The following is a 25,368-nucleotide window of genomic DNA, read 5'->3' as shown; positions in this document are numbered from 1 at the left end:
AGTTTAAATTACTTTGGGTTAGTGTTTCTTGGATTCTTAAGGGTTACATTTTCTACTTGCTTTTGCAATGTTAGGGGGCTGTGAGGGGTTACAAGGATTACAACACTGACTTCTCCACTGTATGTGATGTTCAGAGAACACATTTCTCAAAAAAGTATACCAAAGACAAAAACAGTAGAAACTTTTATTTTATTTTTTTTTTAAAAGGTAAGTAATGGTTTCATATTTAAAATGGCTAAAATATTACCCACCCACCACACTAAACTAAAAAGTTCCCAATAAAAACAGCTGGATTTTTCACATGATACAAATAACGCCTTGCAACAAAGCCGAAGGATAAAATGGTTTAAAATCTCAATTTCATAGCAGAAAATAAAGATTCAGTACAAAAAAGGTAGAAGCACGAACATTACATGCCTCCAAATGTACAGCACCTTTTAAGTAATTGCTGAGGACTGGCGGATGACAGATGTGTGGCCTTCACAGTTAATCAATTTATCCCTGAATGATTCAGGACCTTACAGTGTACATACTAGTCACTTCACATTTTACCCAAATATTTAAAAAAAAGACTGTGCCCAAGAATTTAAAATACAAAAATAAGGCCATCAGCTTAGGCATTTTCTACTTTTGAAACGTGTACACTGCCAGAATAGGATGTTCCCAAAAAAGGCTCAGATCTGTGGATTCTGGAATCACACCGGCTTGTTCTACATCACAGCACAGCTTCTGTTTTCTGGAGCCTGGAAAAGAACCACATTTTAGTTAATGAGGCAAGTTTAGTTAAACCAAAAAAGGCACAGTTGTTCGTAACCACTAAGATATTACACCAATTGCCTCAATTTGTTTGGTTTCATCATTAAGTAAAAGAGGATAACAGAAGAGGCCAAAGTGTTTAACATTTCTGGAGATTGCTACCCCCAGTAGTTTATTCAGCTTGCTTGAGTTCCATGGGAAAAAAAAAGCCAAAAAAAAGCCCAGCCATCAGATTTTTATGGGCTACTAAAAGTCTCAAGAGCATACATTTCAATAACCAATCGCAAAGAGGGGTAGAGAAACGATCAAGACAAAAAACCCACACAAAACTACATGCCCTACTACAACAAAATGTAGTAACATCTACCTGCCGACGCTGTCTTGTCTCCTTCTGATAAAGGACTTCCTGGACCTCTTCTGGCTCTTCATCTACCTCGTCTTCTGGTACAGTGGTTGTAAAGACAGTGGTTCTCTGAGCCACTTCCTAAGGCAAAAGAAATGTAGTAATTGTATCAAATTGCTACCCCAATACATTCTTGAATAGCTTCTTTACTATTAGTTCTGAACACAACATACCTCTCCCTGAGAATTTCTCAACACAACCTTTACATCTTCACCAGTGCTCCAAGAGTTCTGGTTCTTCCAGATGAGGTCAGTTGGGGGACTTGCAGGAACACCAGCATTAGCAGCCCAAATCTATTTAAAAGTTATAAAGTGTTAATTTTATAATGCACATCATATTTAAAAAAAAGTGCACATCAGCATACAAAAGTCGAGGATTAGAGCTTAGGACTGTAAATGCCCCCACACATTGCCATGAGTAAAAAAAAAAAAAAGTAAAATCTACACCCATCCTTTTCAGAAACAGGGACAACAAATGCTTAAAAAAAAAGTTGCCTCAACAGTCGTTTAACAAAACACGCATTTGTCATTTTACGTTTAGTATCAGATCCAACATTATCGGAGATACCATATTACTCACACTGCAGCATGACAGAAGATGGATACGTCTAACAAGTAGAGCTCAATACGAAGTGTTCATGCGACTTGCTATGGTGCACTTTATTAGCCTGCTTTAACAGAATATCATGGATGCTCCCCATATAAAGGATATCTGTGCCAGTTTTAAAATGCAAGTCACGTGAAGTCAAAGTACTTAAGGCAGGCAACAAGTATTGTATATTATATTGAAAACATCAATATAAACAAAACCGTTGCAAACCCCATTATATATTCCTTCAAAACCAGCACAACAGTGGGTGCCATTTACAAAGCATCTCCCCTCATCCCAACATACAATGTTTATAGAGCACTTGTTAACAGCCTGAAAAAGTGAGCCTTGAAGCTAGACACTTACTGTAACAGTCTGGCCTGCTTTAAGCACATATCTTGAGGTAAACTTGTAATTCACAGATGTGTCTCGAATGGTTCTAGTAATTTCCCAGCCTCCCAATGGTTGATCCTACAAATAAAACATCCAGTATTACAAACTTGTATTTTATAGTCGTTTTAAAGTAGCTTTAAACAGCAAGAGACGCACTTCATCTGCATTGTTCTTCAGTCTGATAAATTTTCCATCCACGTCCAACTCTTCAAGAGACACATTCCCAGTGGCAGAGGCAGAGTGTGCAATGCTGACGCTGCTGCTTGCTTCAGACTCCTCCACATCAACCCTCTTCCTTTTTCCTCTAGTTGTTCGCACAGCACGACTTGAAGAGGCCCGAGAAACTGTCACACGGGAGGTAGGACTTGGAGAAAGTTGTAGTCTGTACAGTTTACATATATAAAAAAAATAAGTTAATGTATGCAATATTTCAGCTTAATGAGCAACACAATGATCAAATCAATAAAAAGCCGAACTGGAGGTGCAATGACTGCTTGTGACAAATTGCCTAACTTTAGATGCCATGGCTCACCTTTCCTCTTCACCCTCCAGCAGCTTCCTGTAGGCACTGATCTCCATGTCCAGAGCCAGCTTCACATCTAAAAGTTGCTCATATTCAGAAAGCTGGTGCTGCATTTGATCTCTTATTTCAGCCAACTCTCGCTCTCTCTCCGACAGCATGCGACGACAGGAGTCCCTCTCTTTAGCCAGCAACTCCTCTAGCTCTTGCATACGATCATACCATGCTCTAGACTGTAAACATATTAAAATGAAACTTTTAAAATGGGTGGAAGGGTGCATATCCAGTTTAGTAAACAAGTATTTCTCCTTTAAAGCTACTGCTTCTGTATTATGACATATCACCTACAACATATAGTTACATAGTATTTGAGGTTGAATAAAGACATATGTCCATCAAGTCCAACCTATTTGTGTATGTGTGTATGGTCATATTGGTGTGTAGTATATATAGGTCCCTTGTGTGGTATCAATTTAAAAGTACTTTTACCCCTGTATATTACTGTCCCTGAGGAAATCGTCCAATCGCCTCTTGAATGATTCCACACTCAGCATGTGGCAGCGAGTTCCAGACCTTGACCGATCTAACTGAAGAACCCCCTTCGCCCATTGTGCTGAAATTTTTTCTCCACCAATTTTAAGTGGTGGCCTCTCGTCCTTGTCATCGAGTTAATTGTAAAAAGTTTGCTGCTAATGTTACTATCCCGGTAAACATTTTATACATCAAAATCATGTCACCCCTTAATCTCCTTACTTCCAAGGAGAACATGTTTAATTTTAGAAGCCTGTTCTCATAACTCAGGTCCTCCATCCCCTTTATGATTTTGGTAGCCCTCCTCTGGACCCTCTCCAGTTCAAGGACATCCCCCCCTGTTCACTGGTGCCCAAAACCATCATACCTCTTTCTGCAAGTCTGAAAGTTGGCTTGTAAGGCTATCAATACGTAGACGACTCTCCATGAGCTCCTCTCGTGTGCTGTTGGCTGTGGAGCTGTTCATCTCAGATGACTGTCTAGCATTCTCCAGCTGAAAGAGAAACACAAAATGAGGAAATACACCAAACACGGACATCCGTCACCCTGCCAGGGCCAAACCGGAATTAAGTATTTCCTAAGGAAATACAATTACAGCTGTCATACAGCGCAGATGTAGTAGAAAATACTAAATTGTCAAACAGGAAGATGGATATGAAGTCACTTGTGTCAACATAATCGTGTCACCAAGCGGTTTCTTCATGAGATTTGTCAATTTGAGTACAAATTATAAAAAACTGAAAGAAAACAAAAGCTTATTTAACATTAAATGTTCATAGTACAGTAACCCATCGCTACCAATCCACATTAGTCTACAGTCAACGACAACTTTATGGGGAAGCTGCTCTTTGCCTGAAAAATTAGGAATCAGACTAAACCCAACATTACGGCAGCCAAAACAAGTTTTTGGTGGGATTTCTACTTTAAACACTGGATCATCATAAAGTCAGAAGAAAAAAAAACCCCCACAACCACACAAGGTTTAAAACTCTGTAGCAGATCTTCTGTGTATACAACACACAAAGATGGTGCAGCAATGAGAAACAACTTATCCACAACTTTTGCATACATGAATTAACTCATGTCAACCAGTAAATCTTACCCATATAACATTTTGAAGCAATACTATTATATACACCAAAATATTACTTTTCAAAATAAAGTGTAAACCAAGTTGTCTGCAAAGCAAACCACTGCCATTCCTACAAAACCCTAGCAATGTTTCAGTTCATAAGACTGTTTAAGTGTGAAAATCAGATGTCATACCTTAGCGTGAAAGGTATGCTCAAGCTCCTCTTTATAAATCTTGACTTGTTCTTCATGCTGTGCTCTCATTTCAGTCAGAGCTTGGGCAAGTCTGTGCTCATAATCAATAACTCGACCAGTATCCACTTCAACCAAGCGGGTCTCCTGACGTTTTCTTGTCTCCTTGATTTCCTGTGAAGACGGGACAGTAAAGATAGGTCCCAAGATAAAACTGTCCTGTGTGTTTTGCATGCACCTTTCTGTGGAGTGCTGCTTTTACTACTTCAGCACTGGTACATTTCAGTTATGGTCCTACTGGTTTGGCAAAAACACATTACTTTTGGTATATACATTTCTAAGATATCAATTGTATACCAATTTGTTATTCCGCAGGATAAAGAAGGCTCTTTAATGTAACAAGTTTTCAAACTAGGGCAAGATTTATAATGGAGCACAGATCTGTTTGCTCTCCACTACAAACTGCAGCCTGCTCTTTACAGCTTATTCATTGAAGTAGAGACTGTCACATGACTGCCAGCCGATCACAGATTACCATAGCTGCTGCTCTGCAAGTTGTGGTGAGAGAAAGGGGGACTTTGAAAGTAAATATTGCACGTTTCAGTACTTACCTCCTCGTAGATGTTTTTACGGAACTCAAGCTCCTCAGTCAGAGATTGGCACCGGTTCTCAAGCTCCACTTTCTGCAGTGCCTCTTCCCCAAGGTGTGCCTTTAATTTTGCCAGAGCAGATTCAAACTGGAAAGAAAGCAATTTGATTAATTGATCTGCGAGCATGGATCTGCGAGCATGGAGGGGGAAACAAAAACCCATTCCCCCTCCCTTTAATTATATATCTCTATTCAAGTATATCTACATTAGCAACAGATTCTTACATGTTCAATCTCTGCTCTGAGGCCTTCCACTTCCAGCTCCAGATTTTTCTTTTCACTTTCTGCTGTGACACGAGCAGCATCCGCAGAGTACAGAAGGGATTCATTATCACGGAACTTTGCTTGAAGTGCTTTATAATCTGCTTCTTTCTTGGAGAAACTGGGGGGGAAATAAACACACGTTTGTGTGCATTAAGAGCAGAGATCGACAAAGAATTATATGTACAACACTACACTGCAGATATCGGCTACAGTCCCAAACGTAAACATGACATTTCTGTAATTATGAATACAGCTATGAAGTAAATTTAATTAGCAATTATTGTTGAGGTACATCTAAAAACATGCAGTATACAAAATACATTAGAACTAGAAGGGGAATGCAAAGAATGAAACACTTTTATTAAACAGAACCGTTTGTGGCACAAACTCAAAACATTTTGAAAGGTTTCCAGAAGCCAGCAGAGGGCATTGCTAAGTACTGATGGAAAATGGTCCAAAGCTTTCACAAAACTATATTGTGTTACATTTTCCAACCTACCAAAAGTTAAAGTGATATTAAAGTTTCATTTTTTGTTCTTTAGTGGTTCCACAAATACTGTAGCTTTACCTACTTGTGCAACACTAGATATAATCTACATGCAGACTACAGGATTTCTGCACAAATGCCTAATTCAGTCAAGTGTTATGCGATATGAAATGTAAGGGTGATATGCACTATCCTACAGTAAGCAATTTCACCTTTTGGATGTCTCAATTATTTTGCAGCTAAAGTCATCCTACCCCACTACAGATCCTATGCATTCTTTAAACATTATCTGAACAGAAAGGACCCATTAAAATCTCTGGAGGTCAACTGATACACAGCACACCCAGAAAGCATAATGTATTTGTACTGGCTAAATGCCTAAACTCCTCCACCCACCACACAGGAATACTAAAGGCCCTGGATCCACTTCATACAAACCTTCATAGAAGAATACATAGGAAACAGGTCAGCAAATCTAGAGCAACTTTGCTTCCAGTCATTGTGTTGGGGCAGACAACATTCAAACTACTGGCTCAAATCAAGCAACCGCTGTGTAAATTGCATCTGAAAATTAATTCTTAAATATTAAGTCTGCAGCAGTGGTTAGAAGGTAAAATCTTTAACGTGAATCTGTTGCCAGAATTTGCACAATAGTTTCTCTTAATACTTCAAATTCATAATGCAGTCCTACCCACTCCCACACAGCCTTTGCAAGTGTCCTAAATGCATATGTGTCCCATTAATCCCTATGGATGAATCATGGCTGCCTCCAGCTGTCCAACACAATATGGCTCAGCCCAAATGCGGACAGAGTTAGCGGACAGAGTTAGCGGACAGAGTTAGCGGACAGAGTTAGCGGACAGAGTTAGCGGACAGAGTTAGCGGACAGAGTGGATCTTTAGCAATCTTGCAGTTTCTCAGATAAATGTTACAGTTGGACTCCAGTATTTTATTCACTTACAGAGAGAATCACTAAAGTACAAATAGATCATTTAGCTTCATGTTAAGTCAGATTGTAATGTATGGCCAGTTTTAAAGAACCAAGGCCCGGTTCACACCTGGGCGTTTTGTAGCACGTTCTGCAAAACGCTCAAACACCGAAATCACATTATTTCCTATGGGCATGGTTCACCCCTGGGCGTAATACAGGCCGTATGAATGCGCTACAAAATGCCCTACGCCCAAAGAAGTACAGGAGCTTCTTTGGGGCATTTGTCGCGCGTTTCCATTGGAATACAGCCCTAGCGTTTTTACCGCGAAATGCACGACACGAAACCCACATATTCGATACGCCTAGGTGTGAACCCAGCCTAAAGCTGGACACTAGCTGCACCACATTACTTTTCCTGTAAAAGGGGGACTGCCCTGGTTCTATCATCAGCAACTTCCACACTCTGCCTCCAAGGTCTCCAGCAGTTCATTTCAATCCAAATACTTTCCGAGTTAGGTAACTTCTGGGAGTTGTACAACTTCTTCCTCTATAGACAGGCATGAACACAACCCTGGCTCCTGTAGACTACAGGGGGTGATGTAAACCACACCTCGCTAAATTGTGCAACTGCAGGTGTACGTCCATTTCCACCTGTGCACGCGATTAGCATTTATTGTGGTAATGAGGAGGTTCAGGGATGATTTATACATGTGCACATTTTTCGTGACTCACATTGCAGGCTTTCCTCATTTTTCTAATGAGCTTATTAGGCCTGAAGCCTAGAAATTTTAAATGTGCTCCACAGAAAAATCAGTCAGGCACCAGGGTTGGATGGTGATCAGGCTAAAAACAGCACTCCCCCTCCCTGTTATATATTGGAACATGATTGGTAAAGAGCAGCTCTGTATTTACACAGCTTAATCATCTCTTATTCCCATCAGCATAGAAGCTACACTGGATCTTAGGACACCCAGAGACTGCACAAGTCATTGCCATCACACTCCTCCCACAAGGAGCAGCATGCAGGCGAAGCTTAGACAAATTGAATGCAGCATCTGATTAGATTCTATGTAGAGAAAAAAAAAAAAGAAGTGATCAGGAGTGGACATCAGAGGCATCCTCAGGGTCAGATGACAATTTGGGGGCGTTGAAGGCATCAAACAAAACTACAACATTAAATGACTAAAGGAATATTACCAAATTTTCTGTAGCAAAGTTGAAAAAAAAAAGGTTTAATTCCAGCCAAAACCTTGTCTGAACACATAACCCCTTTAAGGGCCTGTTCACATGAGTTTCAGGCCCTGATCAGGTCAGGTGCTATGTGTTTTTGCCGCGTTTTTGATGCGTTCCAGTTAAAAAAAAATTTTTTTTTGCTGGAGTGGGGCTATCAGTATGTTAGCTGCAGTGCGCTTGACACGTTTTCGGACCGTACAAAATGTGACATGTAGTATTTTTCTGTCGTAACCTGAACGGACTGCGCACGTGAGAACTGTAGCCCATAAAACACATAGGGATACATTGGGATGCATTTTTAGTGCAGGTGCGTACGGATCAGGTCAGCACAGAAAACGGACGTTGTGTGAACAGGCCCTAAGAGTAATTCTCTCCCCAGTTTAGTCTTCGATGCTTTGGGTTGCACTAGGGTAGATTTCTTCTCACTTCTGTTTTACACCCAGAAAGTGAGGAGAATCTCTGCAGTGGAGGCACAGCGATACCCGACAGATTAAAACCTTTGGCCTACTCCACTGAAAAAAAATACACGAATCACCTTTATTGCTGGCTGTGTCCGTGTGTGGTAGAGTACATTAGATAGAAAGGATTCTCCAATAAGAAAACCGCAACAAAATCAAACCTTCCCTACACTATCCAAAAAGAGACCTTTTTTTTAGGAATTTGGCTTTAATTAAAAACATTGAAACCATGTACAAAATCTTTAGGGTTTCAGGTTAACACTACCAGCAGATTAGCATTACCTTATCATTTTACAGGTATGTTGCATGAATAAAACACCAATATTCACTCTGCCACTAAGGGGCAGCACCACACAACAAACGCAAGTCATTTACGTGGAAAGAGTCACTTGCATAACTGACAAAAATAAAAGTAGGCAGAAACATTTTGACCTACAATCCCAGCAGTGCTTCCTAGGAGCTGATATTGACCAACTACCATAATACACTTGTTACATTTGTTATGTCTGTTACATGTGCCCATTCGCATTCAATGTTTGCTCAATGTTTTACTTGCTAAAAACCCCTATACAAATCTTGCTTTTTTTTACCATAATTAACCTTATGTACGGTGCTGGCAAATATGTGCACATGGCCCGTCATACCAAAGGATTAGAGATACAAAAACTTGTTGGGTACATTGTATGCCAATGCCCCCAGGTTCTCTTTAGGTGTACTATTTAACAAGTTATGGAAAATATAAAACTGCCTGCAGAGTCCCGTGTACAATTCTGTTCCAAAGAAACTAGAAAGTTTTTTTTGGCATGCTGTGTGAATGGGAGCACATACCATAGCCGGGGTTTCTCTAATTTAGATGCAATGGTGGAAGTAAAAGTGAAAATTTGATACAAGCAGGAGCCAGTGAGCTTCAGCAATATATGAGGCATGTTTCAAGGATGGTCGGCACTCCCATTGAGATGGGTGTTCAACACAGAACACTAGGCTTCTTTAAATGCTCTTGAATCTTGCAGAAAGTGTCCCAAAATGCTTTGCAAAAGCTAGCCTGTACACAATGCTCTTCTACAAGTTGAAGCCCATGTGAACAAGCCTGGAGTTTTAAAGTGATAGTCAGAAGGGTTTTCTGCTATTTCAAACACCAATTTGATATGCTGGTTTAGGGTAGCTCCTTTCCAAAGCATGTTCTATGGTATGTATTAATAAGTAGTGTGCATCTCCATAAACACAGGCACAGCACTTCTCACTGCTCCCATTCCATCTGAGATGGTTGCTGTAGACTGTGCTGCACCTTGTACGTACTGGACAGGAAGTTAGGAGAACTATGGGGTTAGGGCTTTCCCCATAGTTCTCCTAATGGTCTTCCCTGCAGTGAGCCGTGAGTGACAGTCACAGCTCTCTGCAGGGATAGATCAAGAAGTGAGCAAGCGACTGTATGCGTTCACTCACTTCCCGATCTGAGCGACCTGTGACAGTTTCATGGTCACAGGTTGGCTCAGATTGTGAGGCTGAGTGAAAAATCACTCACCTCATAATTCTCCTTTAAGGAAAGCTGAGCAATTTGGAGCCAGCTATTAGGAAACATGACAACTGTGAATGCTTAGTGTGAAAATGTAAAATACTTTGCTGGGCAATGTAGATTAGCTTAATCTGGATACAATAAAAAAAAAAAAATCTGGATACAATAAAAAAAAAAAAAAAAAAAGAAGAGCGTTTACCACCACTTTAATTCCGGACACGTGACCATGCCTAGGCACTCCTGTAGCCTCGGCCTTACAACTGCACTACGAGAACATCTAAGGCCGGGCTGGACAAATTCCAGGTCAAGAATGCTGCATAAAAATGAAAGCTGGCACCTAACTTGAGGTTCCCTAGTTGTCAATGGAGGTGCCGTGTAAAAAAATTCTGCTAGCTCTTGGATTGCACTGACAGGCTCCTGAATTTCATATGCATTTCCTCACCCCTGATCTAAAGTACTGCTGCCTCCAAATGCTAGTCTGCTTCTTAAATATTCATCACACCAGTCATCTGGGGGCAGCTCAAATGTGAGCAAGCAAAGCCCTACACCTTTACCAAGTAGTCACCTCCACACAGGAGTAGCAGGCATAAGATCAGCTGAAGGACACCCCAGGTGTGTGCACAGAGACTTGAACATTATTCAAATATGGTTTGGTTTTAATAGTTCTTGGAACTTACCAGATGTCCTAAAATGAAAACCATAGTCATTGTTAAATTGAAAAAAAAAAACAAAAAAAAACTGATTTTTCCATGTATACCCAGCTGTACTCAAACACATCTTTGGAGTAAAAATGTCAGACAATTGGTTGCCCAGAAATGCCGCCGCAGGGTTTTGTTTCTTTAATACACAGACTACAAATCTTTAGCATAACTGGTTTAGATACCTGTAAGGACCAGGCATACTCCAGCTAGTTACAACAAAGTAGTGATTTGGGGCATTTACAAGCACGGTGGAAATCCAGTCTGAAGTACCTGGTTGTTAAGGAGAACTATGGGGTCCGTGTTTTTCCCCATAGTTCTCCTTAGGGTAACGGGAGGACACAAACTAGCGTCCTCCCATCACCCTAAGCTCATTATACCGCAAGCTTTATACTCGCAGTATACTGAGACGCCGCAGCTGAAGCGGATCCCGACAATTATGTCTGGATCCGCCCAGCTGTGTTACTGACAGCTGGCTCTGCCTATCAAGAGGCAGAGCCAGCTGTACCCGAACCCTACGCCTCCGTTCCGCCAGTCAGGGTTGGCAGATCGGAACGAGGGGAATCCAGCCCGAGCCGTGACAGGATCGAGAGGTGAGCGAACGCTGGTATGTGTTCGTGTTCGCTCACCTCCCGATCTACTAAGCCGGCATGCGACAGTCTCATTGTCACAGGTCGGTTAGAACTAGGAGGTGAGTGAAAAGCACTCACCTCAGAGTTCTCCTTTAATAGTTAATGAAGCAGACCTGATGGCACATTAGCTGGAGGATGCATTGAAGCACGCATTCTACACTGCAAGATAAATGAAGTTCAGCTGTGAAAGATCACATTACATACAGACTGGGCTACATTCCAGCAGCAGCTGCCACCGCAAATACTAACCAGGGTGCAGTAAGCGAAGTCAGTCCCTAAACTGACATAACCAGCTGAGTAAGCAAGAAGCCATGAAAGACCAATTTGTGTTAGATAACACACATGCCATACTATATGCTAAGCTACCACACACGCCATACTATATGCTAAGCTACCACACTATATGCTAAGCTATCAGTCATGTTCAATTAAGTAAATAGAAAAGCCAAGAGACACTATAAGATATGAAGGAAACAGTCTAGTTGCTTATGTATTTGTATCCTATTGCAGACAGGTCTCTGGTGTCATTTTAAAGGTGGCACCTGTTTTCACATAACTATTTGTAAAGTCTTAACATCTAACCCACCCACAATACTGCTACTTAAATAGAATGCAGTGCAGCAAAAAACAATTCATATTTGGCAGTCATGTGACCATTGAGCAACTCAGAGGGATGGGAGCGGTGTCAGCACATGCTAAAGTCTGCTGTACTGACAGTGCTATTCAATACAGGAGCAACCTGAACACTTTCCTTGGGATGCTTACAATGGAATCAGAAACACAAAAAAAAAGTAATTGCAGACTACAACTAAGAGGTATGCTGCTCCACATACTGAAATGGTCTCCTTTAGCAGTCCTAGTTCCCCACACAAAGGCAAAACTAAATTTTTCCTTCAGATAAAAAAACAAAACAAGTGCAACAATTCACACAAATACTGTTTAAAGCGCATCTAAAACATCAAAATACTGAAAAGGACCTATTCCCAGTGCAATACCCAGATTTTAACCAACATCTGTAGCATTTTTCACAGGGCCCTGTATAATACAGGCTGACGGTGCACAAATATAAATGACAGGACGCAGTCTCATTTACTACTAAATCAGTTTTTGCTTTTAGGCTCCATGTTAATCTGGGTAGGGCTTTTATGTGGTTGATGGCCTCCTTGGTTAGTGGCCTTCCTTGGGTAGTTTCATGCATTTGTTTGCTGGCCTGCTGACAGTAAAGGGCTCATTGTTTTGGTGGCTAAAGCACCATCCTGTCAGTGAGCTGGGTGTTCCCCCCTCCCCCTCATTCTCACAAAGTGAGATTAGCTCCATTCGGTTTATGTTTAGAAAATCTGTACTATAAATCTGTGTATCTGGGGGCAGATTAGGTAACCGAGACCCCCTGCTGTAAATGAAAACGTGTTTAAATTAATGACCCGCAGTCAGCTGACAAGTCAGACACGCAGTCACTAACCGCATACCCGACTTGTTGGAGCAGCTACATGACCTGCATCTATTATGTATGCAGACCACATAGCTGCTCCTGTCAGCTCTGGCAATCACTGGTTCTTCACCAGACCTTACTAATCTAACACTGGATCACCAGGGATAGTGCCTCTTCCCTGCAAGAATGTAAGCAGGTGCGGGGGCGCAATTGTAGAGCGTGTATGGTGGTTGGAAAGAATTGCATTTGTGGGGGGGGGGGCAGCAGGGCGTAATAGGAGAGTATTATTTTACATGCCTGCGGCGGGGGGTGCGTGTGTATTAGCCCCATTCACACCTATAATTCCGGTGCGATTAGGGATTCCTGTGTCTGGCGTGTACAATGCAGCAACTGTCACCCATTCAAGTTAATAACCAGGTAACAGCCACTGCATGTAAACACCTGCACGATCATGTATTCAGAGATAGTGATGGATTCCTAACTGCATGTAATCATATCACATACCTTTACATGCGGTGTGCAGGTGTTTACATGCAGTTGCCGTCACCTGATCATTAACTTGAATGGGAGACAGTTGCCGCTTATAATATGCGCAGACATTAACTAATACACACACACAGTATATGCCGGCGTATAAGGCGACCCCCTAATTTTCTTAAAACATAGGTTTTGGGCTATACTCGTCATATAAGACTACCCCACTTCCGAGGCAACACCCGTTAAAATCATGGATGGCTGTGCGGTAATACTGTATGGACGGTAGCTTCAGCTACATACAGTATACTGTGCTGAGCCAATCACGGCAAGCAATGTATTCCATTAATGAATACAAAGCTTGCTTGGATTGACAGAGGTTGTGTACATCGCTCACCGTGATTGGCTCAGCTACTGTATGTATCCAAAGCTACCCTGCATACAGTATTACCACATCCAGCGGAATGACAGATTAGGGATGTTTGTTTTGGGCCATTAAATAGAGTTTGAGAGCCTTCATTTAAATGATGGATATGGAAATGCATTTGAAACTAAACTACCAATAAAACTAAGTCAGCTTTTAACCACATACTTTAAAAGGAGAACTGTGGGGCAACCTTTTTTGCACAGAGTTATCTTTAGGGTCACAGGAGGACATATACGGTGCCCTCCAGTAACCCAAAACTCAGTACATCATGCTGAGAGCACCGCTGCCGGGACGGATCCTGACCACACTGTTGAGATCCACCCCACTGGCTGAGCCTCTCTAGAGGCAGCTGTGCCCAACCACTCCCGTCGGTTCCTCCAGTCAGCGGTGGAGGATCAGAGGGAATCTGGTAGTCACCGCTCTCCGCAGGGAGGAGGAAGAGAGCAAGAGAGCAAGAGGCGGTGTGTTCTCCGACATCTCGATCTATAGAGCCGACGTGTGACTGCTTCCTCGTCACATGTTGGCCTAAATTATGGGGATGAGTGGAAATCACTCACCTTATAGTGCTTTAAAAATGCAAATGTTAGCCAAGTTAGGCTTCAATTTCTCTTAAAAAGCAACAGTAAATTCAGAAGTTAAAATCATAAAAAACGCATTCCAAGTATCCTCAAGTCATCTCTGAATTGGTGCAGACACTGTCCTTCCTTCTGGGGGGTGGATAGTTTTGTTTCCCCATGTTCCCTGTGTAGACAACACTCCAAGCTCACTCCTGTGATGGACTACAATCTCAGGTTTAGTTCACTGATTAGTTTAGAAGTTAAAGTCCATTATAGGAGCGAGCTTGGAATGGTGTCTACACAGGGACCACAAGGTAGAAAAGTAGCCACCCTCCAGAATAAAAAGGACAGTGTCAGCACCAATTCAGAGATGATTTGAGGATCTACAGCTGAGTGATACACAAATAAGGTACATAGGGGGGATTTATCAAAAAACTGGAGCAGACAAAATCTGGAGCAGCTGTGCATGGCAACCAACCAGCTTCTCTCTTCAGTTTAGATTTGAAAATGTAAAAGATGCCGATTGGTTGCCATGTACAGCTGCTCCAGATTTGATACATGCCCTTCATTGTTAATAGTTAAGGTATTTTTAAGATTCAACTCCTGAGTTTAGAGTTACTTTAAAATCTATTAATACTACCTGTCCACGGGGTGACAACACTGCTGAAAAACAAACAGCGTTATAACCCTGTAACAGGAATTTAAACTATCTCCTGACAAGAACAAAATTAAATTGTTACATGGGTATTTAGAAAAAAAACTGAAAATTGCCATATTCTATCTTGGGGAACGTTTAGAGATGCACAGCACTTATTTAGAGCAATCTACAGACTCGCACTGCCAAATGTTCATTTTTTCAGACAGATATAGGGATGTTTGCCATTAGATCAAATAATTGCAATCCTAAAATCCCTCTACCGCCTAGATGAAGATTAACTCCCCAGTTCTGGGGTAATCAAAAGGATCTAAAACAGATCGACAATTTAGCGCCAAAAAAAAAAAAAAAAAAAAAAAGCAGAGCTCATGTTAGTCAGGCTGGGAGGAAATATGTTGGGTGTGAGCAATATGTACACTACAGCTCTGGAGAGCATTGAATGAGGGGGAGGGGGGAACACCCAGCTCACTGACAGGATGGTGCTTTAGCCACCAAAACAATGAGCCCTTTACTGTCAGCAGGCCAGCAAACAAATGCATGAAACTACCCAAGGAAGGCCACTAACCAAGGAGGCCATCAACCATATAAAAGCCCTACCCACAGGGAAAAAAAAAAAAACCTCTTCCTTTCCCGATATCAACTGATTTAAAGTGACACCAAACTCAGGAGTTAAATCTTGAAACATTCAGGTACCTGAACTATTCACAAAAATGTATCTTATTTGTGTATCACTCGGCAGTAGAGCCTCGAATCATCTCTGAATTGGCGCTGGCACTGTCCTTCCTTCTGCAGGGTGGCTACTTTGGTTCCCCATGTTCCCTGTGTGTGTTATAAAGTAGCCACCGCCCCAAGCTCACTCCTGAGATGGACTATAACTTCAAAACAAATTAGTAAACTAAACCGGAGATTGCAGTCTATCACAGGAGTGAGCTTGGAGCAGTGACGGTGGCTACTTTACAACACACACAGGGACCATGGGGAACCAAAGTAGCCACCCTGCAGAAGGAAGGACAGTGTCAGCACCAATTCAGAGATGATTTGAGGATCTACAGCTGAGTAATAGATGAGAATTTTTTGTAAACAGTTAAGCTCCTTGAATGCATTTGTAAGCTTTAACTTCTGAGTTTAGTGTCACTTTGAGTCCCTGGTTCTCTGCATTCTCCCCACACTGGCACAGACCATCCAAAAAAAAAAAAAAGAGAAAAGAAAACGCCACCTCCCCCCTTTAAAACAGTTAAACCTATGCATGGGATTTTCAGCTGGAATGACAGCGGCAAGCTACAAATAGATGAACTCTGAGTCTTCACTGAATACTATACAGAGTGGTAAAGACATGGGAGGAGATCAAAAGGATGCTCACTTAACCAAGCAAAGCTGTGTTCACTGGACACCCAATGAAATGCAGAGGTATTAAAAACAAAAGCATAGACTCCTTTGACTGATTGGAGGATTGAAATGAATTCAGCTTCAATGAGCTAGTGACAAATTACCTTCTTTAGCAAAGTCCACCCCACTGATTACACCCACAATTTGAATGGAGGGAAGGGGGAAGGGCAGGCTCACCATCAGTGACAAGATTAACCCACTTCCCTTCCTCTACATGTGAGCACAGATGATGAAATTAAAAAACTTTGATGATCCAGCTAAATACCGAGGATATAGAGCCCTCTGTAGTGATCTGCTGGGAATCCCTTGTATGCAGGTTGATGATCCAACCATGTAGTGGCCTCTGTAGTGATCTTCTGGGGATCCGTTGTATACAGATTGATGACCCAAACACATAAAGCCCTCTGTAGTGATCTGCAGCGAATCCATCGTATACAGATTGCTGATCCAGCTACATACAGCCCTCTGTAGTGATCTTCTGGGGATCCATTGTATACAGATTGCTGATCCAGCCCTCTGTAGTGATCGGCTGGGGATCCATTGTATACAGATTGATGATCCAGCTACATACAGCCCTCTATAGTGATCTGCTGGGGATCCATTAGACAAATGGCATAGCTCTGCAATCATCCAGCCCGCTCAGAGCCAGATAGGGAGCACACCATACTCAACGCTGTCATGAAGCTCCACTGAAACAAGGATACAGTACTCCAATTCAGACATGTGACTGTCATTTTCAAATCTCATTGGACTCGGCTGAATGACTCCGTTTTACAAATAATGTGTCCCTAAGCTGCTGTGTTAGCTTTGTGAATGGAGTCCATTGTCCCAGCATACAAGCAGGGGACAAGACAGTCCTACATACTACCAGGGATCCTGAACAAAGACTACGGCCAAACACCACCATTCTTATTGCATGCTTTAATTACTATGGGGATAAAACACAATAAAAGCCCATACAGCTTTGTTAAAGCCAAGCAGAATCACAAGGCATAGGGGTGGACGGGTGCCATATGCCCGATCTCGGGCCGGATCACTCACCTGGACTGTAGCTGGTCGTAGTCCCCCCTCAGCTTGCCCAGCTCTATCTGCAGCTTGGCTCTCTCATGAGCCGTTTCGTCCAGGATCCTCCTGGCGTCGGCCAGCTCGTTATCATAGAGCGCTTTGATCCCGGTCACCTCCCGGCTCCTCACCTCCTCCCGCTCGGTCACCTGAAGCTGCAGCACGCTGTTTTCGCTCTCCAGGCTGCGCACCTTGTCGATGTAGACGGCCAGGCGGTCGTTGAGGTGTCGCAGATCTTCTTTCTCCTGCAGACGGGTGATGCGTGTCGGGCTGAGCGGGGTACTCATGCTGCTTCGTCGGCTAGACTGCCGAGGGGCTGTGGGAGTCGAGGTCGCCATGAGGCTACGAATCTGCGCTCGGCTTCGGCGGTGTTACTCCGGGCGACCGTCACGTGACCGGCTCGCTAGACTGGTTAGAACGAACTCGAAGTAGGCTGCGAGGTGTAGGGCGCGCTCCCCGCGTCACGTGACCCAGGGGTCGTCCACCGCAGGCTACAAAGAAAATCCCCACACACACCCGGCAAAATAAATGACGTGAAATCCCGGCCGGAGGAGCAAGCCTGCAAATGATATCCTTGCCGTCGGAGGGCGTGTAGAAAACGAGCCTCGTTTGTTTGCAAAAGTACAAATGGAATTTTCAAATAAAAAAAAAAAAAATCCAACGTGCACAACAATACAGCAGCCAAAGAACCGATCTCTCCGCCAGCAGCGAGTCAGAGGATTGGCCTCAATATGGCGCCAGAAAGAACACGTGGTGCCCTGCGGCCAATCAACGCCTGAGCTGTGCTCTCATTGGCTGCCTGAGAGTAAATTCAAATTGAAGATTTAGTGCGGGGGAGGTGAGCTGGGCGCAAACATACAATAGAGAGGCGGGAGGGAACGAGCGGGCCGCCCAGGGATGGTGTGTGACTACTGGAGGGCTCAGCCTCATAGTATATCATGGAGGATGTGTGTGTGTTACTGCACTCCATCATTTACCTTTACAGTTGCTGCGAACATTAAAACATGCATTCAGGTTAAATCTAAACAATGTATAACATAAGCCTGCAAGTCTGGAGAGGGACTTTCTATAGTGTGAGCTGCATATGGAATAAACATGGGAGGAGCAAGAATAAGTTAACACTGCACAGTATATGTGTGGTAAGCTGCATGGTACAAGTACATGTAAACTCAATCAATGAAATCTCACATAATATTTAAAATGTCATTTTTAAAAAAATCTGCAGCTATCATTAGGGCTAGTTCACACGAAGCGCGGTCCAGGAGCAGAGCAATTACAGACCGGATCAAAACTGCATCCAATGTATTCCAATGGCATTTTGGGCCTTAGTTCACACCGGAGCGTTCAGTTCCTGCTCTGGAACGCATGCAAACTAGAATGCTCCTGAGAATGCCCCGATACCAGCCCTTTACATTTTTTAAACGTATCGGCTGTCGAGGTCCTGTGCTTGTGGGGACCTCATCAGCCTGCTGGGGACCTGGCGGTAGCTGTCCTTGGCAGTGCCTGCCCAGTCACATATCTCCTTTTCCCGGCGCAGGCACAGCCAAGGACAGTCCACCACACTGAACAAACAGCCCCAGAGACGCTAGGAGACCAGCACCCGATTGTTCAGCCCAGCTCCTGATCGTTCAGCTCCGTGCCTGTCCGCAGAGCCCCACATGCAGCCTGGAGACATCTGTACACTGTTCCTTTAACAAAAAGTATCGCTAATTGGTATTGACAAGTACCTGAGGGAAAGTATTTGTACTTGGCGTTAAAGGAAAACTATGGGGTAAGTGTTTTTCCCCATAGTTCTAAGGGTCACGGGAGGACACAAACTAGCGTCATCCCGTGACCCAAAGCTCAGTATACTGCGAGCTACAGCTCGCGGTATACTGAGACTGCCGCAGCCGGGATGGATCCCGACATTACTGTCGAGATCCACCCAGCTGCGTGATTGACAGCTGACTCTGCCTATCTAGAGGCAGAGCCAGCTGTACCCTTACCCTGTCCGTTCCGCCAGTCAGCGTGGAATACCTGCAGGGAGCTGTGAGTGATAGTCACAGCTCTCTGCAGGGACAGGATTGAGAAGTGATCGAGCGATGGTATGTGTTTGCTCACTTCCCGATCTATTGAGCCGACCTGTGACAGTTTCATTGTCATACGTCGGCTCGAACTATGAGGCTGAGTGATTTTCACTTACCTCATAGTTCTCCTTTAAAAAAATGGTATCGGGACATTCCTAGTTAACATGCATGTGTTCAAGCCACCGCATCTGCCCAGGCTCAAGTAAATAGACCATTAAGGGCTTGTTCACACCAAATGCAGACCAGATCTGCATGAGTTTCTGCACACGCAGTGCAGTGTGTTGTACCGCGGGCCGTTTTTGGTTAAAAAAAATTAACTTTCAATGCGTTCCAGGGCGTTTGCATGCATTTTGGATGTGTTTGCATTAGGGATGTCCCGATACCACTTTTTTAATTAGTACAAGTACTTCCCCTCATGTACTTGCCGATACCAATTACTGATACTTTTTTTTTTTAAAGGGACAGGTGACTTTAAATGATCCATAGTACATAACATGTAGTTGTACTACGGATCATTTAACCCATTCATGTTAGCAGGGGATCATTGTAAATCTATTGCTGGAGTGTAGTGGAGGTGTGTGCTGTATATATGTACTACATATAGATTACACACGTCCAGTACACTATAGCAATAGATTTACAGCCAGCCCTGTTCCAGCTCATAGTTTCACTCCGATCCCTGTTGCCTCACAAGGTGCCTTTCGTAGTCGGTGCTGGGCAGGATCGCTGCATCGCGTCTCAGTGCTCAGCTTGTGGGAGGCGCTCACAATTCTGCCCTGCTAACATGAATAGGTTAAATCATGATCCATAGTACATAATAGTACATAACATGTAGTTGTACTACGGATCATTTAACCCATTCATGTTAGCAGGGGATCATTGTAAATCTATTGCTGCAGTGAATTGGGAATCTGTACATGTACTATGTACAACATATAGAATGTATACGTAGGCGAGGTAAGAAAAAAACAACAACCCATAGCACAATGTATCGGGGCATTTTGACAAGTACAAGTACTTGTCAAAATGCCCTGTATCGGTCCCGATACCGATGCTAGAACCGGTATCGGGACATCCCTAGTATTCATAATGAATGGCATCGCACCCATGTGTGTAACGCGTGTTACCACAGCACAAAGCTGTGAATGGGCCTAAAACTGGCCATACACCTGTAGATTATCTGCAGACTTTCTATGGTCAGATGGAAAAGTGGAACAGATTCCTCCATCTACACTAAACTGTGTGGATGGAGGAATCTCCCACTGGGCCAAGCTTCAGTATCTGGCTAGGCGACCCCGCTGGCTCTCAAAACACCTGAACAATGCCTGCGTCCAATCAGATTGTTCAGGTATTTTGAGAGCCAGTGGGGCCGGCTAGCAGGATAAACTCCATTCAGTCTATAGCAAGTCATGCTGTTACTCTATTTGTTGGCAAATCAAAAGAGGGTAAATTTAGGAATTGTTAGATTGTAAATTGCAAACAACACCTTGAATTCCGAGCAGATATAAAAACACAAAGGAATGCAGTTCTACATTCATGTACCTTTTTAAATGCAAGCAGTGAAAGTGCCTGAATTTGTCTCAGGGCTTGTTCACACTGAAAGCGTGTGCGCTCCAGAGCGGTAGCTGCTGGAACGTACCGCAATCGCTAAGAAACTTCCCTTGCGTTCTGGGGCGGGAGGGAACGTGGCGGTGCATTGAATTCAATGGCACTGCTTACACGTTTGTTCCAGGGTGACAACCATGGTTCCTTCCATAGATCCATAGATACACTGCTGGACTGAGGGTAGCAAACCCCCCCTCCGCGAAAGGAAGACATAGTTGCATTTATCCATCTCCATTATGTGATGGGATTAGTAATTTACAGAAGAAAGATGATGCTATTGCTTCCAGTTGATCTCACAGGAAGTGCATTTGAGGCAAGGTCAGCAGGTATTTTCTGTACTTGTCGAACATGTTCTAAGCTTTAAAAATGAAAACCAATGCAGCCACCACATCAAATATATTTGACTTTTGTTTATGGATTTAGTTATGTTTTAGTTACAGCAGAGAAAAATCAGGTCTCCTGCCCAGACAGGGCTGTTCTGTGTGGCAGAGGTGTGTAAGTCTCAGAATTGGATGGACAGCAATATAAATCCTTTGGCAGGCAAACAGCTCCCTTATACATAGCTCATCTGACTATTCGCTATTAGAGCCCATTCACACCAGGGCAGTTGCGGATCAGCGCGGTTAACACGCTGATCTCAAAAGGGAGGTTTTGGGAGTTTTTAATTGCGTTTCAGCGCTGAAATGCAATGAAAAACGCCCAAAACCGCACTGATCAGCATGGCTCCATTGAAAGCTATATGGAAACTGCAATGATCAGCGTGGCAAAAATAGTGCAGGGAAAAATAGTGCAGGGAGCAGTTCGGGCGGGGCCACTACGGATCGCGTGGTCGCATGAACGGTCCCCATAGCAATGTATGGGATCGTTCATTATGGCTGGATCCGTGCGGCCCGAACCGCCCCGGTGTGAACGGGGTCTCAGCCTGAAGTTCAGCTTTAAGATTCAAGCTATATTTGTTGACAAAATATAGGACTTCTTATACTCTTTATTGTGGTAGCATATGCAATGCCATCTTGCAAATCATAACGAGGGGCCGACCTAGTTGTTACATATCTTGCTTTCACATAGATAGGTCACACTGATATAAGAAGAGGTGCTGACATAGCGGTGCACCTCTCTGGCTCTCCAGGGGACGAAAACACAGAAAAAGTGATTAACAGCTGATGCCACATGCCACATATAGGAGAAATTGTGAAAATATGATGGTTCTAGGTCTGAGACCAGGAACACCCAGCAGGCATGTCAGGCACCTGCTCTACGTGCTAGGACTAGTGTGAAATCTGTCTTTATATTATCTTTCAGCAATTCCTTGTCCAGAAGAAAACATACTAAAGGTGCCCATACACCTTGCGATTATCGTACGATAATCGGGGGAAATCCCGCGATCGTACGATAATCACAAAGTGTATGGAAGGCGTGCAACCGTTTCTACTGTACGGTCGCACGTCTTTTGTCTCCCGTGCAGGCTTGAAACCCCGCCGAGAATCGTACAATTGACGGCGAGAGAATCGTACAAGTGTCGGAGACAAATGCCGAACGGGCCGGTGTGCGCAAGCGCACACTGCCCGTTCCGCATTGCAGTCATCGGAAGGTGTTGGCAGGTGTGTGGCATGTTCGTAAGATAAATGCAGCACGGGCCGGTGTGCGCAAACGCACACTGCCCGTTCAGCATTGCGGGGCGGGCTTTTTGATGATCGCAAGTACGATCTGCCTGTCCAAGATGGGCAGATTGTACGAGCTTTTAATTAGCTTGCAACCATCGCAAGACAAGAGTCTTGCGATGGTTGTAAGGTGTATGGGCACCTTAAGAATGAAAGATCACTGTATGCACTGTGAGCTGGTCAAGTTCTTATGCATTGCATATTGCTGCCATTATAACAGACGTTCAGGCTCTGTGTGCTAAAGGGAATGAAGGAGTGGAATGGAAGCATGAGAGTACAGAAAGGAACTCTGTATAGTGATGATGTTCTTTCATAGTCCAAGGGGGGCAGGTGATACAGGAAGATGCAAAGTTGCAGTTGACAATCATGGTGTAAGGACTCTGGCTTTACGGTCTGACCAGGTTGCATTACGTGGCAGAGCTGAACTGCAGATTTCTTTTAGGGCTTGTTCACACCAAATGCAGACCAGATCTGCATGAGTTTCTGCACACGCAGTGCAGTGTGTTATGCTGCTTTTATTACCGCGTTTTGATGCGTTCCGGGCCGTTTTTTAGTTTAAAATGGGCTTTTTGATGCGTTTGCATGCGTTCCAGAGCAGGAAAAATAGGGCTTGCTGCAGTTTTTTTTTACATGCTCTGGAACTGAACGCTGCGGTATAAACTAGAGCCCAAAATACCATCGGAATACATAGGACACAGTTTTGATCCGGTCTGTAACTGCTCTGCTCCTGGAACGCACTTGGCTTGAACAAGCCCCCTTATAGGTTAACAGTTCACATAAATGTATTTAGCTGTTTCAATACAGCTCTACTTTAACAATAGTTTGTGTTTTATTTTCAGTTATGGGTTTTCTTCAGGTTCAGCCTCTGAGCTCAACAAAAGCGGCAATTAGGCCAAGACTCAAATGTGGTAAACACATCAAAATTGGAATATTGTAATACATGTAATTTGGTGACAAATCTGATCTTTTAAAATAAGGTGAAAGTCCAATTTGACTTAAACATATCGACATCCAGGTGTTTTTCTGCGCTATCAGAACATAAAAAAGAAAACATATTATACCAAATATCTAATGTGCTTCTGCAGCTTATAACCTTGAAACCTTTTACAGGTTGCTGTTGGTAATCAAACAACTACATTTTAATCTTTATTATAAATGCTAATGAAAACATTGCTGATGAGAATAAATTATGTTATAAGCCTAAAATAGGAATAGGAGACTGCCTAACATTTTTGGGTGGAAATGCACAATATATTCTCTTTTAATGATTTACTCAAAGCAATATTTAGTTTTAAACAGCCTTAGACTCTCAAACAAAAGAGCCCCAGTGTAGGGCTTACCTAAACACCAAGGAGCTGCTCCTGTGACATACGTTGTATAGGTCCCTTTTGGCTTCCAATTGGCTAGGTCCCCCTCTGACCTATAGTCCTAAAGTGCTAATGTCACAGACGAAAAAGAGGGCTCAGAATCGTCTAGGCAAAGCCACAGCAGCATTTTGGTAAGTCTTACAGCAGGGATCTTTATTTGAACATCTAAGGAAACACTTCCCAAAGATGGACTTTAAGTTGAGTCAAAGTTGCCACATAAGGTAATCAAGTTCAAGTCAAAGTCAAGCATTTACTATGAAGCTTAAACTGCTCTGCCAAAGTCAAGCTGCTCTGCCACTTGTAAGTCACCCATGTCAAAGTCAAACAGTTACCACATCATTTGTGAAATTACCAGGCCAGAAGAATCCCCAGTTCAAGTGAATGTATAAGCAAAGGAGCATAAAAGAAAATATATACAGTATATTATGGTTGATTCTTTGTGAACAGTCAGCTTATAACATCAATATTTAGATATTCTGTTTGCTTATGTGGTGAAGTTGCTCAAGCATAGAGATATTTACAAGAGAGATATTTTATATTACTGTATATTTAAATTAACTTATTGAACATACCATACATGCAAAGATCAGGGTGCCCAACATTGCTGTGTGTTCTGATCTTTAGCAGTCATGTAATGGGTATACCATTTTGCATGAAAGTAAACCTGTACTCCCATTCTGAAATTTTAATAGCCCAGCCTAGAAGCAGACACCACAGTATGCCTCGTGCTACCTTTATTAGCCAAAGAAGAATCTCTTTCGTGCCGACTTTTAAATAGTTTCACTCTGTTACAGAAGTTGGATCCTGATAAGGCATTGTGAATGCCATGTATGGGCTGCCTGCAAGACTCTGGCTTCCTTCATGCATGTTTTGTTGGCTTCCACCATGTATTTATTTGTGATCTTTTGTGGTGCTTTTTACAAATTATGGAGGCTGCCACTGCTAACCTATCCTTCTGAGAATGCTAGTTTGCTGCCTGGCATGCTGATGCTTGGCTTTAACACTTTTGTCAGTGACCCAGAATTCCAAAACTTTTCTAAAATTAATTTACAACATGCTTGTTCTGAATCAGGGAATCAGAAAGTGCCAAATCAGACACACCAGACAATTAGCATTTGCAAAAGTAGTCCAGCAATAGCTGTCCATGCACATATCTCATAACAGGTGAACTATAGTGAATGGGAAATTCGCATCATGGATGTGCAGCTGACAAATCTGCAGCAATTGCGTGATGCTATCATGTCAATATGGACCATACTCTATAAGGAATGGTTCCAGCACCTTGTTGCATCTATGCCGTGAACAATTAAGACAGTTCTAAAGACAAAAGGGGGTCCAACCTGGTTCTAGCAAGCTGTAC

General features: G+C 43.0%; 1 protein-coding gene across 1 annotated transcript; it reads right to left on the bottom strand.

Annotated features, from left to right (window-relative positions):
• Positions 1–219: 219 nt before the first annotated feature.
• Positions 220–17,882, bottom strand: LMNB1 (lamin B1). Its single transcript, XM_018565059.1, has 11 exons — positions 17,289–17,882; positions 5,329–5,485; positions 5,066–5,191; positions 4,458–4,628; positions 3,559–3,684; positions 2,673–2,893; positions 2,297–2,522; positions 2,114–2,218; positions 1,333–1,452; positions 1,124–1,240; positions 220–743 (listed from the first exon to the last, which is right to left on the bottom strand). Exons 1-11 carry the CDS (start codon positions 17,645–17,647, stop codon positions 711–713), a joined length of 1,761 nt encoding a protein of 586 aa, XP_018420561.1. The 5' UTR covers positions 17,648–17,882; the 3' UTR covers positions 220–710.
• Between the last annotated feature and the right edge of the window lie 7,486 nt (positions 17,883–25,368).

The sequence above is a fragment of the Nanorana parkeri genome, unplaced genomic scaffold, assembly GCF_000935625.1.
Source record: "Nanorana parkeri isolate BGI_ZX_2015 unplaced genomic scaffold, ASM93562v1 scaffold809, whole genome shotgun sequence".
Classification (NCBI taxonomy): domain Eukaryota; kingdom Metazoa; phylum Chordata; class Amphibia; order Anura; family Dicroglossidae; genus Nanorana; species Nanorana parkeri.
Note: the sequence above shows the minus strand (reverse complement) of the source record. Positions and strands in the feature narration are given on the sequence as shown.